This window comes from Panthera pardus, unplaced genomic scaffold (assembly GCF_024362965.1).
Source record: "Panthera pardus isolate Hobbes unplaced genomic scaffold, ASM2436296v1 HiC_scaffold_16, whole genome shotgun sequence".
In the NCBI taxonomy this organism is placed as follows: domain Eukaryota; kingdom Metazoa; phylum Chordata; class Mammalia; order Carnivora; family Felidae; genus Panthera; species Panthera pardus.
This window is the reverse complement of record NW_026526721.1, coordinates 142478788-142493789: the sequence shown is the minus strand read 5'-3', so window position 1 is coordinate 142493789 and position 15002 is coordinate 142478788. Positions and strand designations below refer to the sequence as shown.

The window sequence follows — 15002 nt, the reverse complement described above, 5'->3', positions numbered from 1 at the left end:
GATAAGTCATTGTAACATTAGTTATGATGACAGTTACAGCTACTATTGTTTAATATTGTTCCACACACAGTGGCATAATGATATACTAAATATATCGTGTTTATAATTCTAACAATTTGATGAGGTTCATCCCTGTTTTACAAATGAAGAAAACAAAGACATTAAAGGTATTAAGATCATACCATAAATGACCAGAGCAAGGAATTGAACTCAGATCTATAATATTTCATTGTAGATTTTGGTACTTCATGGAAAATATATAATGAGGGAACTGAACAAAAAGAAAGAAATAACTAGAATTATTTACTTGGAAATAATTAGCACTCTTTTTTATTTTTCCTTAAGAAAATCTTTTTTAACATTCTTTTTTGAGAGACAGAGACAGAGTGCAAGTGGGGAGGGGCAGAGAGAGGGCGAGACGTAGAATCTGAAGCAGGCTCCAGGCTCTGAGCTGTCAGCACAGAGCCCAGTGCGGGGCTCGATCTCATGAACCGTGAGATCATGACCTGAGCCGAAGTCGGATGGTTAACCAACTGAGCCTCCCAGGCACTGCTTTTTTAAAAAAATAAAATTTTGGGGGGCACCTGGGTGGCTCAGTTGATTAACCATCTGACTTCGGCTCAGGTCATGATCTCACAGTCTGTGAGTTCGAGCCCTGCATTGGGCTCTATGCTGACAGCTCAGAGCCTGGAACCTGTTTCAGATTCTGTGTTTCCCTCTCTCTCTGCCCCTCCCCTGCTTGTGCTGTCTCTCTTTCTCTCTAAATAAATAAATAAATAAATAAATAAATAAATAAATAAATTTATTTCTTTCTTTCAAAAAATGTTTATCAGCACTTTTAATTACAAGGAACCAGCAGATTCCATGGACACTGTCAGTGCAGAGCCTCATGCAGGGCTCGATCTCACAAACCATGAGATCATGACCTGAGCCAAAATCAAGAGTCAGATGCCTAACTGACTGAGCCACCCAGGCACCGTGAATTTAAAGTAAATTCCTTGCATTTGTTTTTACCTGTATCTAGGCATTAACACTCAGCATTTCTTGTTTTACCAGCTTCTATGAGGAGCTATAAATTCTCTATAGTAACTAGGAGGTGACATATGAGTTCACAGTGGCTTGTTAGGCCATATTGTTAACGGGATAAAAGTAGCAATTACCTGAAAATCGAGGAACATTATTAAGCTGCTTTTCCTCCTTTGCTAAAAGTATGCCTTGAGATTTAAAGAAAATAAATTAGAATGGAGGGAAAAGAGGGAATTTCTAAAGGTAAGAAAAAGCTCCTAATTACTGTTTAAGAAGACATCTACAGAAGGTATGTAATTAAAATAATAGGGACAGCTATATGTTATTCCCTTGTTTAATTGCCTTTGGTGCTTCAAGCACCTAGAAACTCTGGTTGAGTGTCCTTGAAGTCTGATGTTATGTTACAAGAGGAAGGTGGCCTCAGTATCATTTTGGACAGGGAACGAAGTTATTTTCCTAACAGTTCCATTTTAGAGACTTAACTACATGTAAAAGAGTTAAGCTGTTTTGTAGTATTTGCAACAGTCTTCTGACTTTCAGCCGTGGCGCTATTGACATTATGGGCTGGACATGCCTTTGTCATAAGGGGCTGTCCTGTGCAGTATAGGATGTCTGACACCATCACTGGCCTCTGTTCACTAGCCGCCAGCTACACTCCCTAGTTGTGACGACCAAAAATGTCCCTACGTCTTGCCAGATGTGTCCCGGCGGACAAAATCTTCTCATTTTGAGCACCTCTGCTCCAACTCCTTTTTTTTTTTCTTTTTAAGTTTTTAAAATGTTTATTTTTGAGAGAGAAACAGCATGAGCAGGGGAGGGACAGAAAGACGGAGACAGAATCCTAAGCAGGCTCCAGGCTCTGAGATGTCAGCATGTTTCACCGGCTGAGCCACCCAGGCGCCCCCCCCCCCCCCAACTACTTTTATTTTCAAACCTTTAGTGACAGAAGACTCTGATATCTTTGATTTATCTTTCTCCAGTTAGATATGCTGTTGTGAGAAAAAAATGTAAGGGCAAAATAATAGATTTACCAAACTATGATTTTTAAATCCGAGTATTGATTTTATATGTACATACATTGCTTCTTCTTTTAAGAAAATACAAAGAAATTCAGTCTTTCTATCTGTGCTAATGATACTTTTAACTTTGGGGAATTTACTCACTTAATCCTGAGCACCAGAAATTTACTGCACAGACGGGGAGACTTCCTTTACGGATTGAGGAAACAGCTTTATCTTAGCTGAGACTGTGAAGGACTATGTAGACAAGATCATGGTGAACAGCTCTAACTTGTACTTGGCATGCCCATTTTAATAGGTTCCGGATGACCAGGTTAACCTAGCCGAATGACTTCGGATCATGTTCCGGCTTTATCAGTATGGGTTCCTCCTCATTTCTTCTTCCCCTTCCCACTGTGTCCTTACGTTCCCCCCATGGTCTTATCCCGCTCTTCTCTCCGGAAGCCGGTGGCTGAGGCAATTCTGGGCAATTGCACATGTTTTCTTTTGATTATGCATCTGTGGATATAATACATTCAGTAGTTAGAAGTATATGTACTGATGTTTATGTGCAGCTGCCGCCAAGGCCTTAATGGTATTCTTCATTTTCCTGTATGGAAGTCAGTGGAAGCCACTGAAAACTACGGGTCAGCTTTTTTTTTTTCCACTTGGGCAGTGTATTTTAATAAAGGAATTAATAGAGGAACGGACCTTGTTCTGAAAGTTTAGAGACAAAGGTCAAAGAAGAGGGATCATAATAACTTGGCTAAGCTAAGGTGGTGAGAAAGGAGCTAAGTTTTAGGAAATAGTGTTTATTTCAGAATTGTTTAACACTTCCAGAGCATCTAGCTAAATAGTTTGCAAATGCCTTTTTTTTAAGGTTTTATTTTTAAATAATCTCTACACTGAGTGGGGAGCTGGAACCCACGTCCCCAAGATCAAGCATCACACACTCCACCTACTGAGCCAGTCAGGCGCCCCAATAGTTTGCATATGCTTTTTATACTTACGGTTTTGGGTCACGGCAACATTCTGTGACAGAGAAGGGGGTATCAAGAGACGTCTTTGGTCATTGAGGTTAAGCAGTAGGCCCAGATGACTTGGTTTCAGTTATTAGTTACAGTGTGTTTCAGAAAAATGAAAATTCCATTAGATGCATCAGATGTAGCCCATGTGCTTACAGTTCAGGTGCTTCACTAATACCGACTTTAAAGTTTATAGGATTTAAGCACAAACTGCTTAACTGGATTTCTGTGGATCACTAGATTGTGGTGAGTGGCAGAGTTAAAGTTAAGTCAAGTCTGTTGTAATTCACTCCGGCACCTTTTCTCCTGTGGTACTCTGTGTTTGGGGCAAGATTATATATTCTCGAATTAGAATATCCTGGGTGTTTTTGAAAAAATGAGATACATTTAATGGTAGAAATCTGTGTTACATACTTGATAAAGACTGAGATTGGAACTTTTTGCAAAATTCATAGTGGTAATGATTGGGTATAGGCTACAGGGTATTTTTAGGTTATTTTATTGTGAAATATTGCTGCTGAATGTTACTTGAAGTGAGCATTCTAATGATTGCACATTTATCTACTGTTTGTAATCCAAACAAGCTAATTTTACAGGTTTGTCTGAGTCTTAGTTTTAGTGAGTTGAAGTCACATGGCTACCAAGTGGCAGAGAGTGCTGCTTTCTTTCTTTTTTTTTTTTTTTAATTTTTTTAATTGTTTGTTCATTTTTTGAGAGACAGAGTGCGAGCGGGGGAGGGGTGGAGAGAGGAGACACAGAATCCAAAGCAGGCTCCAGGCTCTGAACCGACAGCACAGAGCCCGATGGTGGGGCTCGAACCCACAAACTGTGAGATCATGACCTGAGCCAGAGTCGGACTCTTAGCGGACTGAGCCACCCAGGCGCCCCAGAGAGTGCTTATTTCAACACAGATATGTTTGACTATAAAACCCTTAGTTTTTGTATTTATATTGTAAAAACATTGCTACTATCTTTCCAAGTTCTATTTCTTAGGAATAATGGCAGGAGGCAGCACATAAATACTACCTGAGAAATGAAATTGTTGAGGAAGTTGTTACGGTGGATTTCTGAGTCGCATCTAGGGTTTCTCAGAAAGTAAACGATGTCACTCATGTCAGTGTGCCACGTGCAGTGCGATTCGCGTGTATGTTAGATGTGTTAGAAGCACGTTCCCCAGGTACTCGTAGTGTGAGCTGACCCAGATCTTCCATCTTCTGTGCTCCTCACCTACTCACATTTTTTTTTTTCTTGTTGGCAACAGACCACCGTTTTCGGACATTCCAGTTATTTTAAATGTTACAATAAACAGCCTCATTGTTGCTTAAAATGTTACTCTGGTCTTGCTTGTATGGTACTAACACCTGGCACTTTTTTTTTTTTTTTTTTTTTAACCTTGCACATTTGCTTTTGATAAATTATCACTTTCAGGATATGAGCAGAGTCCATTTAGAAAGTGAATTTCCTCCATACTAATTGGGATTTTGTTGTTGTTGTTCTTAAATTCAAATTCAGGTGTTTTGGCCTCTCCACAGTCTGCACCTGGAAACTTGGATAATAGTAAAAGTGGAGAAGTTAAAGGTAATGGAAGTGGAGGAAGCAGAGAAAATAGCACTGTTGACTTCAGCAAGGTAATTCTGTCGCTCACTGTAAATCTTCATAATCCTTATTGAGAAAACCACTGGCAATGTGGCTTTATTAGCGCTGATGATGATAATATTTTAATAGATTGGTATTTATAAGCCTGCATGTGATGCTTGTGATATGTAACTTAAGTTCAGAAATTATGAGAAGGGTAATAGTCCAAGAGCATTTGAATGACTTTGTTCACTAGTTTCAGGAATCTTGACAAAAGACTATCTGAATAATATGGGATTTCCATCTATACCTACCCATAGATGAAACTTCAATACCTTTTGAATTACAGTCATTTGTTCTGGGGCTGCCCCCCACTGGAAAGATTAATTTTGGGAATGATGTTATAGCGCTGGCGATTCAGCCTTTTCTTGGCTGTAATAAAATCCCAGAATTACTGTCTTAGGGTGTCAGTACTTTCTGGAATGTCCCTGGGAGACATAATCGGCGTTTGCCCGTGGGTAGGTAAAGGCATGGATTTAAAAACAACTCCCCTATCTGAACTATGATTTTTTGTTTTGGTAGATGAGTATTTAGATGAAATAGAAAAAGAAAACTTCAAAATTTCAAAAGAGCAGGGCAAGAAACTCCCAAGTTCAAATTACAATGGAATATAAAGCATACTGTCTGAGTACTGCTTCTGAATCGTTGATTCTGTGTGGCTGTTAACAATTTTTTGATAGTATCAGTTTGCTTGCTATAAGATGCTCTCTATGTTAACATTGTTGTATCCAATTTAAGACTTTTAATTAAATACAATTATTTCAAGTAAGATTCATTTTTCTTAGGCTTTTTATTTTATGGTGCAAAACCTGTAAATCGCATTTTGCAGAAGAGGAGTGCCAATGATGGTTTGCATTGTAGCTTTCCTTGAGCTACTAGTTCTAAAATTACAAAAGGCCTTGCATAAGGTACGTTAACTTATGCAGAAAGGCTACTGTATTTTTAATTCTTCCGGTCTAACTTGATCATATTTTGACTGGTGCTTCTGTTGCTTCAAATGAGTGAGGAGTGTTCCGTAACTATGCTGCAATTTATCCTTGTTAAATGGATTAAATGTAACTTACATTATAGATCTCCTCTAGACATGGCAGGTGCCGTTTATTTTTGTTCCTCTGTCACAGTTTTACTTTTTTTTACTTGGCCTATCCTTGTGTACACCTTGTCTCCTGTCGGGCAGGAGTCTGCCTCCTGGCACTGTAGTTGTGGCACACTGGGTGTGGGACTCAAGAGGCCCGCTGTAAGTGCTGCTTTTATTTTTAATAGATAGCCCTGTAAGTGATTGTTTAGTGATGTGTGTGAAACTGCATATAAATGAAATTCCCATACTTTGATATTCTGTTTATAGCCTTTTCTTTGTAATTATACACAGATGACTAAATTTGATGTTATAGCACTGTCCTATGTCTATAGTGATAAATGGCTATTTATTTTAGTTTTAAATAAAAATAAAAACAACTTTTTCCACTTAATGAAAATACCGGGGAATACACAGAACCCTCTAAAATAAAAAGTACTTATAAAAAATATGTATAAAATACAAAGGGGCTAATTCATTTCTAAGATTAAGTAAAAATAATCATGAAATGAATATTTTTTAGCACTGTGTATAATTTCATGAACCATTGTTAGTTTGTGAGCTATATTTTTGTCCTTAGTAGTTTTTAATGAATAGTGCTATAATCACTGAAAATTTTCTCTAGTTTGTATGTTTGATAACTTAGATCTCTGCAGTAGTAAAGATTATGACAATTAAAACGGTTGGGAGCATTGTTTGATAGATGTGTTTTGCTTGCTTTTTTGTATTTGTCTACTCCATTCTTTACATGTGTGGGGATTTTGGTGTTTATCCATTAGATCACCAGTTTTGATTAGCGAATAGTAGTCTTGAAAGCATTTTTTTCTTTCTTATTTCCCTCAAAATAGAGTTATAAATGCCATGCAGATTTGATTTTTAATTATTATTTATTTGTCAATAGGTTGATATGAATTTCATGAGAAAAATTCCTTCAGGAGCCGAGGCATCCAATGTTCTGGTGGGAGAAGTAGACTTTTTGGAAAGACCTATAATTGCATTTGTGAGACTGGCCCCTGCTGTTCTCCTCTCGGGGTTGACTGAGGTCCCTGTTCCTACCAGGTAATGTTCTCAGCATGTCCAAAATCTGAAAAGTTTTATCTATTGATAAAAGGGATAAAAGCTTACTTTAATTAATATTTTCATTGCACTGGATGCTTTGACTAGTAGAGCATAAAAGAGTTCTCTTTCTTTCTGGAATTAAAAAAAAAACAAAAACAAGAAGAAAGTATCCTTTGAAAAATACTTAGCTGGGGGCGCCTGGGTGGCTCAGTTGGTTAGGTGTCCGACTTTTGATTTCAGTTTGGGTCGTGATCTCAGGTCGTGAGATCGAGGCCTGTGTCGGGCTCTGGGCTGACAGTGGGGAGCCTGCTTGGGATACTCTCCCTGTGCCCCTCCCCTGCACTCTGTCTCTCTCTTTCTCAAAATAAATAAATAAACATTTAAAAAATAATACTTAGCATCTGTACCTTTATAAGAAGTTTGGTGTTTTAGGAGCTTTGGTTTAAAAGACATGGCTCAGATTCAGACAGATGTATTATGTCCTGTGGAGTCAGAATGGAGTTGAATCCGGAAAGGTCAAGTCTGACTTAATTTTTCATTTATAGAATGAGGATATGATTACTTCCTCATTGATGATTGATAAGTACCTCTGAATTAAGCAAAATGCTTTGTTCTGACCTGACCAAAATTTTCTGTTCAATATATGTAATTTAAAAAGGGGGAATATCCATAAGAATTAGCAAGTTGTGTTATAGAGGATAATCAGTTTGTTAGTTAACTGATTTAATTATAAACTTAATTGTAAATAAGAGTAATTTTTAAAATCTTTAAAAAATCATTCATATAAAATTAAATATGAAGAATTAATTGCCATTTGGTTGGAATACGTGTGCCTATTTTTAGTATGCTTTCCTGAGTTGCATTAGTGGTGCAGTGTTAAGGTAAGTGAGAAAAAATAATTCCATAGATTCGCACTTAAATTCTCATAAAGCAAGAAGGTGAATGCTTCCAATTTGGACAAGTGTGAATATTAATATTTTACTGTGGTGTTCATGAGGATGTGGTAGGCGGCTAAATGCTTTTTTATTTAGACACTTACAAATAAATAAAAAAATAAAATAATGTGAGGTTTGATGTTAAATTTGTGGAGCTATACATAAAAATTATTTTTCCTTCCATAGTCCCTTATTTACTCATTAGAGTCTTTATCCAGACTGTGGTTTGAGGGTTTGTGACTATTTATTTGTACACACTGAATTTACTAGGCAAACCTTACTTGTAAGTATTTAATAGGATTGGTATTTACTCAATTTACTCATTTACCTTTTTTTCAATACAGATTAGATTAAATTATTTACTCAAATTCAAAAGGGTAAAGGGAATGGGAACTTCCCTTGAGTGTAGAACACTCAATTTTTGAATCACTCGTTTACCGTAAGGAGGATGGGGAGCAGGAGGTCGGTAGGAAGTTTATGAGTGCCTTGCCTAGTTTTGACATCTGCTTTAGTGTGAGTAGAGTGGTTGTCATTTTTTTTTCCGGTGATTGGTGTGCGGGGATGGAAAAGAGGGCTGAATGTGGTTTCCGTGTTTACATTGGAATGATTTCTTTATGACTGCCTGCGTTTAGGTTTGTATGTTATTTTTACTTAAGTCTGTGTATTTTAATGTTTCTTTAGGTTTTTGTTTCTGTTATTGGGTCCAGCAGGCAAGGCACCACAGTACCATGAAATTGGAAGATCAATAGCCACTCTCATGACAGATGAGGTAATTAAAATGCCCTATGAGGTGGACACTGTTTACGTGGTATATAATATAAAATCCCTTTGAAGTGGAATTTCAATCCTTTCGAAATGGACACTGAATGTAAAACATATGTCAATTACAGTTCTCTTTTTGTTCATAGTGAAGCTTAAAAAATTGTCCTTGCTGTCTGTACTCTTTTATTCACTCTTCAACCATTTACCTTTGGTAAGATCTTCAAGACCTTTCTGTCAAGATCACTGGATACTCTTTGTCCCCCAGCCCCTCCACATCTGAGATTATTGACTACCTTCTTGAAATTTTCTCCATCTTGGATTTCAGGATATCATTTATTTGGGTTTTGCTCAGGACTTTGTCCTTTCCCCTTTTCCTGCTTTTTTTCTCCATAATTTCTCTCTCCCATTTTTGAACCCCTTCATTGAGCTTGGCCTATATTGACCAGGACTTTTGTTTCTCTTTGGGGGAGAGCTTTGTAATCAGGTGTTAGACATGTCTGCCTTATGTCCCTAAGGCATCTGAAATTTCACATATCTGAACCTGACCTCCTTTCTCTGTCCTGTCTCAACCACTGAGTCACCAGATTCTACTGATTTACCTCAATGTGTTTTGCATTTAGTCTGCCATCTCCTTTCCATCTCCACGGCCATTTCTCTGACTTGGACACTCTCACCCTTTTTTCTTTGGCAATCAACGTGGACTTTATGGATCTTTCTCTTACAGTATTTTCCTCTACACTGCTAATAACATGCAGATTTGAATATATCGTTAATATCCAGATGTATCTTGCTATATATGTATGTTTATATTTAATTCTTGACCATTGTCTTCAAAGGGTTTCCCTGATCAAGCCTCTGCATATTTCTTGAAACTTTTATCCTACTACCACTACTCACCCTTCCTCCCCCATTTTTTTTCTGGCCACATTAGCTTCCTATTAGTTCTGATGATTTATGCTCATTTCTGCCTCTGAACAAATACAGTTGCTCTTCCCTTTGCCCAAGTGTCCTTCCATCACCCCATCCCACCATTTGCATGGTTTTTGTCTCATTTCATTCAGATTTCTCCTAGAGTGTTACTTCCTCTTAGACCTTCCTCGGTCACCCTTTTCTTCTCCATCAACTTTCTTTCCTTAACCCTGCTTTATTTTTATCAGAGTATTTATTATTACTTGCAGTTACATACTTATGTAATTACTTGTTTTGCTGTCTTTCCTTCTGGGGAAAAAAAAAAAGAGTTCTGAATGCAGGGACTTTGCCTTATCTATGTCCAGTGCACTATCCACAGTGCTTAAAATTGTGCCCAGCAAATGGTAGGCAGACAGTAAATATAAGTGATCAAGTACCTGAATTTTTTAAGTAAAATATTTTGCAGATCCATGCTCATTTCTTAGGATAAATGACCCTAAAATGTCATAGAAATCGAAATGACATGCTACAGTATTATTTTATTCTGTAATGACTAGTAACCATTTCTCATCCAGAATACTCTTTTTACAAAAGTTGTTCTGTCTTAATGCATCACTCTTTTCTTTTGTTGGTTGATTGCTATTAATTCATCTGATAATGCAATTAGTGGGTTACTTTTTATGGTTGTTACCCTGGGTGGAATGGAGACCTGCCTGGGATAAGAGTTTAGGTAATTACCTTTGTTTCAGATTTACTTGTAATATCTAGAGTAGGTTTACTATATGTTTACTATATGTAGAATTTTCTTTCTTCTTTAAAATCCTTTCACTCAATTTTTTTTTTTTTTCTGTAGATTTTTCATGATGTAGCCTATAAAGCAAAAGACAGAAACGACCTCTTATCTGGAATTGATGAATTTTTAGATCAAGTAACTGTCCTACCTCCAGGAGAGTGGGACCCTTCCATACGCATAGAGCCACCAAAAAGTGTTCCTTCTCAGGTAAGATTCCACACAACCCTGTGAGTTGCTTTGTCCTAGTTAAAATATCTTTGGATAGGTTATACATTTTTATGATTCACAAATCAAAACTGTATAAACGGGTACACTCAGAGCAGTTGTGTCCCTGTCATGTTCCCTTTACCTTCTTACCCTGTACCCACCTCCCGTGGAGCATCATTGTCCTTCTAGTTTGTATTCAGTCCAAGGGGATGCAAATATAGCCCTGTTTCCTCCTTTCTTACCAACATACCACATGTCCTGTTCTGCACCTTGCTTTTTTTTTAGTATAACAGTATATCCTAGAGATGTGGATCAGAAGACATCACGGAAATATGTCTTATTTTTCTCACAGCTCTGTTTTATTTCATTTATGGATATACTATAGTTTATGCTGTTTCTGGGCTCAGGTTGTCTTCAGTCTTTTCCTTTTCTAAGCCGTATCACAATATTTATATGCCAGTTTAGTCTTGTGCAGGTGTATCTGTAGTGTCGGTTCCCAGAAATAGGATTGCTGGCTCACGTGGAACCTTTTTTATAATTTTAGTAGATATTACCAGAATCCCTTCTTACTGGGTTGCGCTGTTTTGGACACCCACAGTGATGAATGCCTCTTTCCCTACAGCCTCACTAACAGCGTGTTACCAAACTTTTGGATACTTGTCAGGTGGATAGGTATCTTTATCCTACTATGTCAGGTATTTTAAAGTGGTTTTCATTTACATTGCTATAATTAGTGAAATCGAATATTCCTGGATATATTTTGTTCATTGCAACCCCCCTGCTCCCGAAACACACAAAAACCACACCTTTTCCTAACATTTAAATCATTTGTTGATCCTTTGGAGTTTATCGTGGTGTATTATGTGGAATATGCACCTAGCTTTATCTTTTACCTACATTGCTGCCAGTTTGTTCCAGTTTATTAAAAAGTTGAGCATTACTCCCCTTGATTGGTGGTGTTGCCTTATTGTTTTGTAAATTTCCCTTTGCATTCAAGTCCTTCTGGAATTTCTTTTCCATTCCATTGGTCTCTGTTCATGGACCAATTCCATACTTTAATTTCTGAGGCTTTTTGGCATATTTTAATATCCAGTAGGTGTAGATTCATTCTTGACCCTTCTGTTACTCTTGCTTTCCTGAATTTTCTTGGCTGTCTTTGTATATTTATTTTTCTAGGTAAGCTTTAAAATGAGCTTTTAATTTCCAGAGCTAAAACCTGATTTCTAAAAAACTGTGATGGCAGTTAAATTTGTAAATGAACTGAGGGAGAGTTGACATCTTTTAACATTGAGTCATTCAAGAACATGGTATGTTTCCCCCTACTTGTTTTCCGATTTCAAGTTAGTTTCTGTGTCCTTAAGGAATGCCATAAAATTCTCCTTTATCTATACTTTACATACTTGGTGAATGTATTCTGGACATTTTATCTTTAAGGTCTGTATTGTAAATGAGGTTTTGTTCTGTTATATCTTCACTTTGTTACTTTTATATATAAAGGCTCTTTGTTACTGAGTATTTCTTTTTTATTCTCCTCCCTTTCTGAGTTCCTTCATTGTATGTAATAGTTTTTCAGCCATGTCATCTGCAGTAAGATATTTTGATCCCTCCTTTTCTCCTTACAGCTCTAGTGTATTTTCTGTTGTCTGATTGTATTGGCTGAAATCTCTAGTAATGTTGAGTGGCAGTTGACTTTAAATGGGCATTTCTTAATTTGTTCCCAACTGTAGTTAGTGTCCCTCATGTTTCTTTCATTAAGTTACTGACATTGAAGCCAAAATACACATTTTATCATGCTCAGAAAGAATCCAATTAAAGTCTGTTTCATTGAGATTTTTAACGTAAGTGGATGTTAAATTTTTCAAATGGCTTTGTAGCATCTCTGGAGATGATTGTATGACCTTTGATCATTTATTGTGGTAGACCATATTAATAGATTCTTTAATTTGAAAACACTCTTGCATTGAATGAACCCAAATTTGGCTTCAGAATGCTGGTCGCCTACATCTAATATTTTAAGTTGTTTGCATCACTGTAAGTAGATTGGTCCGTAGTTTTTTGTGCAGTCTTCTGGCTTTCATATCTTTCTTCTATTTATTTCATATCTGTAAACTTTCCCTTCCCTGTTTTTTTTAAAACTTTAAATAGCTAGAGTAATTTGGTTCTAAAAGTCTGGAAGAATTTCTTTGGAAAATTTTCTGAGCCTGAGTATTTTGTTGTATGGTGGACTTTACAACTTGCTTGTTTCTTCTGCAGTGATTGATTTGTGTAAGCTTTCTCTGTTTTCTGGGGTCAGTATTGTATTTTCCTAGAAAATTGCCTATTTCCTGTTTTTCTGGTTTCAGTTTTGGGGAAATTATGTGTTCCTTTGTATTACCCATTTCTTTAAGGTTTTTAATTTATTTGCATAGGGTGGTGTGTGTACGTACGTGTGTGTGTGTGTTCAAAATTTCCTTCAGTTTGAAGCTGCCTCCTTGTCATATCTTTTACTGTGTGTTAGCTAATGGTTTATCCTGTTTCTGAAATAGAGCAGCTTTTACAGCTTGTTTCAGTTCTCCTTTTTTTAAAGAAGCGTTTTGTTTTCTAACTCCGTTTCTGCTTTTAGTGGTTTCATTTCATTACTTTCACTTCAGGAAAGAATCTGTTTTCATATTTCCTGAGCTGGATATTTAATTCATGTATTTGTATCCTTTTGTTTTTCTTAATATAAATGCTCAATTTTCTTGAATGATGGTTTTGCTGTATCCCATGGATTGTGTTATGTAGTGTTTTCCATTTCTTTTGTTTTTTAGGAATTCTGTAGTTTTGTACTCTTCTTTCCCCTTTGAGCTAAGATGTAATTTAGTTTTAATTTTGACATTTTCAAGCGCTAATCCTATGATTATAGATGTCTTGCTACGCTATAAATGTTGAACATATAAACCAAGTAGTGTAAGTTTGTAGTTCACCCAGAGTTTTTGACCAAGGGGATCTCCTGGGATGGACACCCTTCCCCTATCTTTCTTTCCTTCTCACAGCTGTGTCACACACAGCCCATTGACCGCTGACCTCTGGAGGTAACAGATTAGAAGTTACTTCCTTGATCTTCAAGTGAAGGGAGGGGGAGCCTTTATCACTCACGCAAGTCTTGAATTAGTGATAATAAAGTGCAATAGGAAATTGATTTTTATGAAAACGTGTTTTGAAAAGACAACTCTTGTGCTACTTCCATCTTCAGGGAAGTATTGTGGTAAAAGGAAAATGGCATTTACTTTTTTATTAACATAAAGTGTATTCTTCATTAGTATGAGCAATATTTTAAATATTCTGGTTAGAGAGATGCTTTTGGATGTTTATTTTCCTATTACTGAGTGACAATTTGAGATGGTGGATATGAATGTGTTTTATATAGTATATTTGGTTTAGGATACAAAATACAAAAAGCCAGTCAGGCATAAAGTTGAAATGTTAATAGAAACAAATATTACATAACTGTTCTAATGTGCAGTTCATTTCAAGTGGATGTTTATATGAGGTATCATAATGTCCAAGGGCATTGATTAGATAATGCAATCAATATAAGATCTCCTGTTCCCTCTAATTCAGGAGTGCCATCTGAACTTTTTGAAAACAGAATTCTGAAAATGTGTTTTTTGTGAAATTCAGGAAAAGAGGAAGATTCCTGTATTTCCCAATGGATCTGCCCCCAGCTCGGGTGAGACACCTAACGAGGCCGGTCATCATGCCGGGCCTGAGCTGCAAAGGACCGGACGGTGGGTACAAATACTGATTCAGTGTGGGTGTCTTTTGAGGACTAGGGGTTGATTTGATGAAGAAGGCATAAAAAGTCTTTTTCTTTGCAAGTATATGGAAGTTAATCTTGTACAGTGTTTTTTTTTTTCTATATTTAAAATGCATCATTATATAAGTGTATTTTGTTGAGGAAAATTATTTAAAAATAATTTTACTAGTAGATGCTTGGATTCTTTATATCAGGCTTTAATTTAAAATGAAAATATTATGGCCCATACGATAAGAATATTGAGCAGTTACATAGAATATAGTGTAATTTACATTACCCATTCGGAAGGTTCTTGAAGAAGGTGTGGAGTGCTATTAAAATTCTCCGTATAAAGTTACAGAATTATGGGAACAGAGAGGAATTACAACCAATAGTTTGTGTGTGTGTGCATAGATTTAAAACTCTTAAGTGAACATTGTATCATGAGATAGGGTAAAATGAGACAGCAAAGCTGATGAAACCATGGTAATGATCCCAGGAAACCTAGTTAGAAAAACTGTTGAAGGTGTTAATTTTGGAAATAAAAAATAGAAATATTGCTAGGTGCAAACATTGTCTGAAAATACCTTGTAGAATAGAGAAATGTTACGGTATTTCCATACTGTAGAAAAAAGCATGTGGATATTGATACTGTTGTCCACGGGTGGTGGCTGTGAAACTAAGATTTTGAACCTTCTATATTTGTTTAAGACATCAGGATACTTGATAACAGCCACATTATTAGGGGTATTGATGACATATGCCTAAAGGACGCTATCAGAGAAAAAGAACAACTGGCTTACTGAACATAAAATTTAGAG

General features: G+C 36.6%; 1 protein-coding gene across 17 annotated transcripts in view; it reads left to right on the top strand.

Moving 5' to 3' along the window:
- SLC4A7 (solute carrier family 4 member 7) overlaps window positions 1-15002 on the top strand; it is a 112807-nt gene that overhangs the window by 60750 nt on the left and 37055 nt on the right. For 9 of the 17 annotated variants that reach the window (XM_019422870.2, XM_019422868.2, XM_019422881.2 and 6 more), the window contains 5 exons: window positions 4562-4677; window positions 6661-6818; window positions 8435-8522; window positions 10278-10424; window positions 14067-14173. In XM_019422870.2, coding sequence (XP_019278415.1) covers window positions 4562-4677; window positions 6661-6818; window positions 8435-8522; window positions 10278-10424; window positions 14067-14173 — 616 coding nt within the window. Of the gene's footprint in view, window positions 1-4561; window positions 4678-5861; window positions 5922-6660; window positions 6819-8434; window positions 8523-10277; window positions 10425-14066; window positions 14174-15002 lie in introns of all 17 variants that reach the window. The other 8 variants (XM_019422869.2, XM_019422865.2, XM_019422875.2 and 5 more) reach the window with 1 other exon arrangement.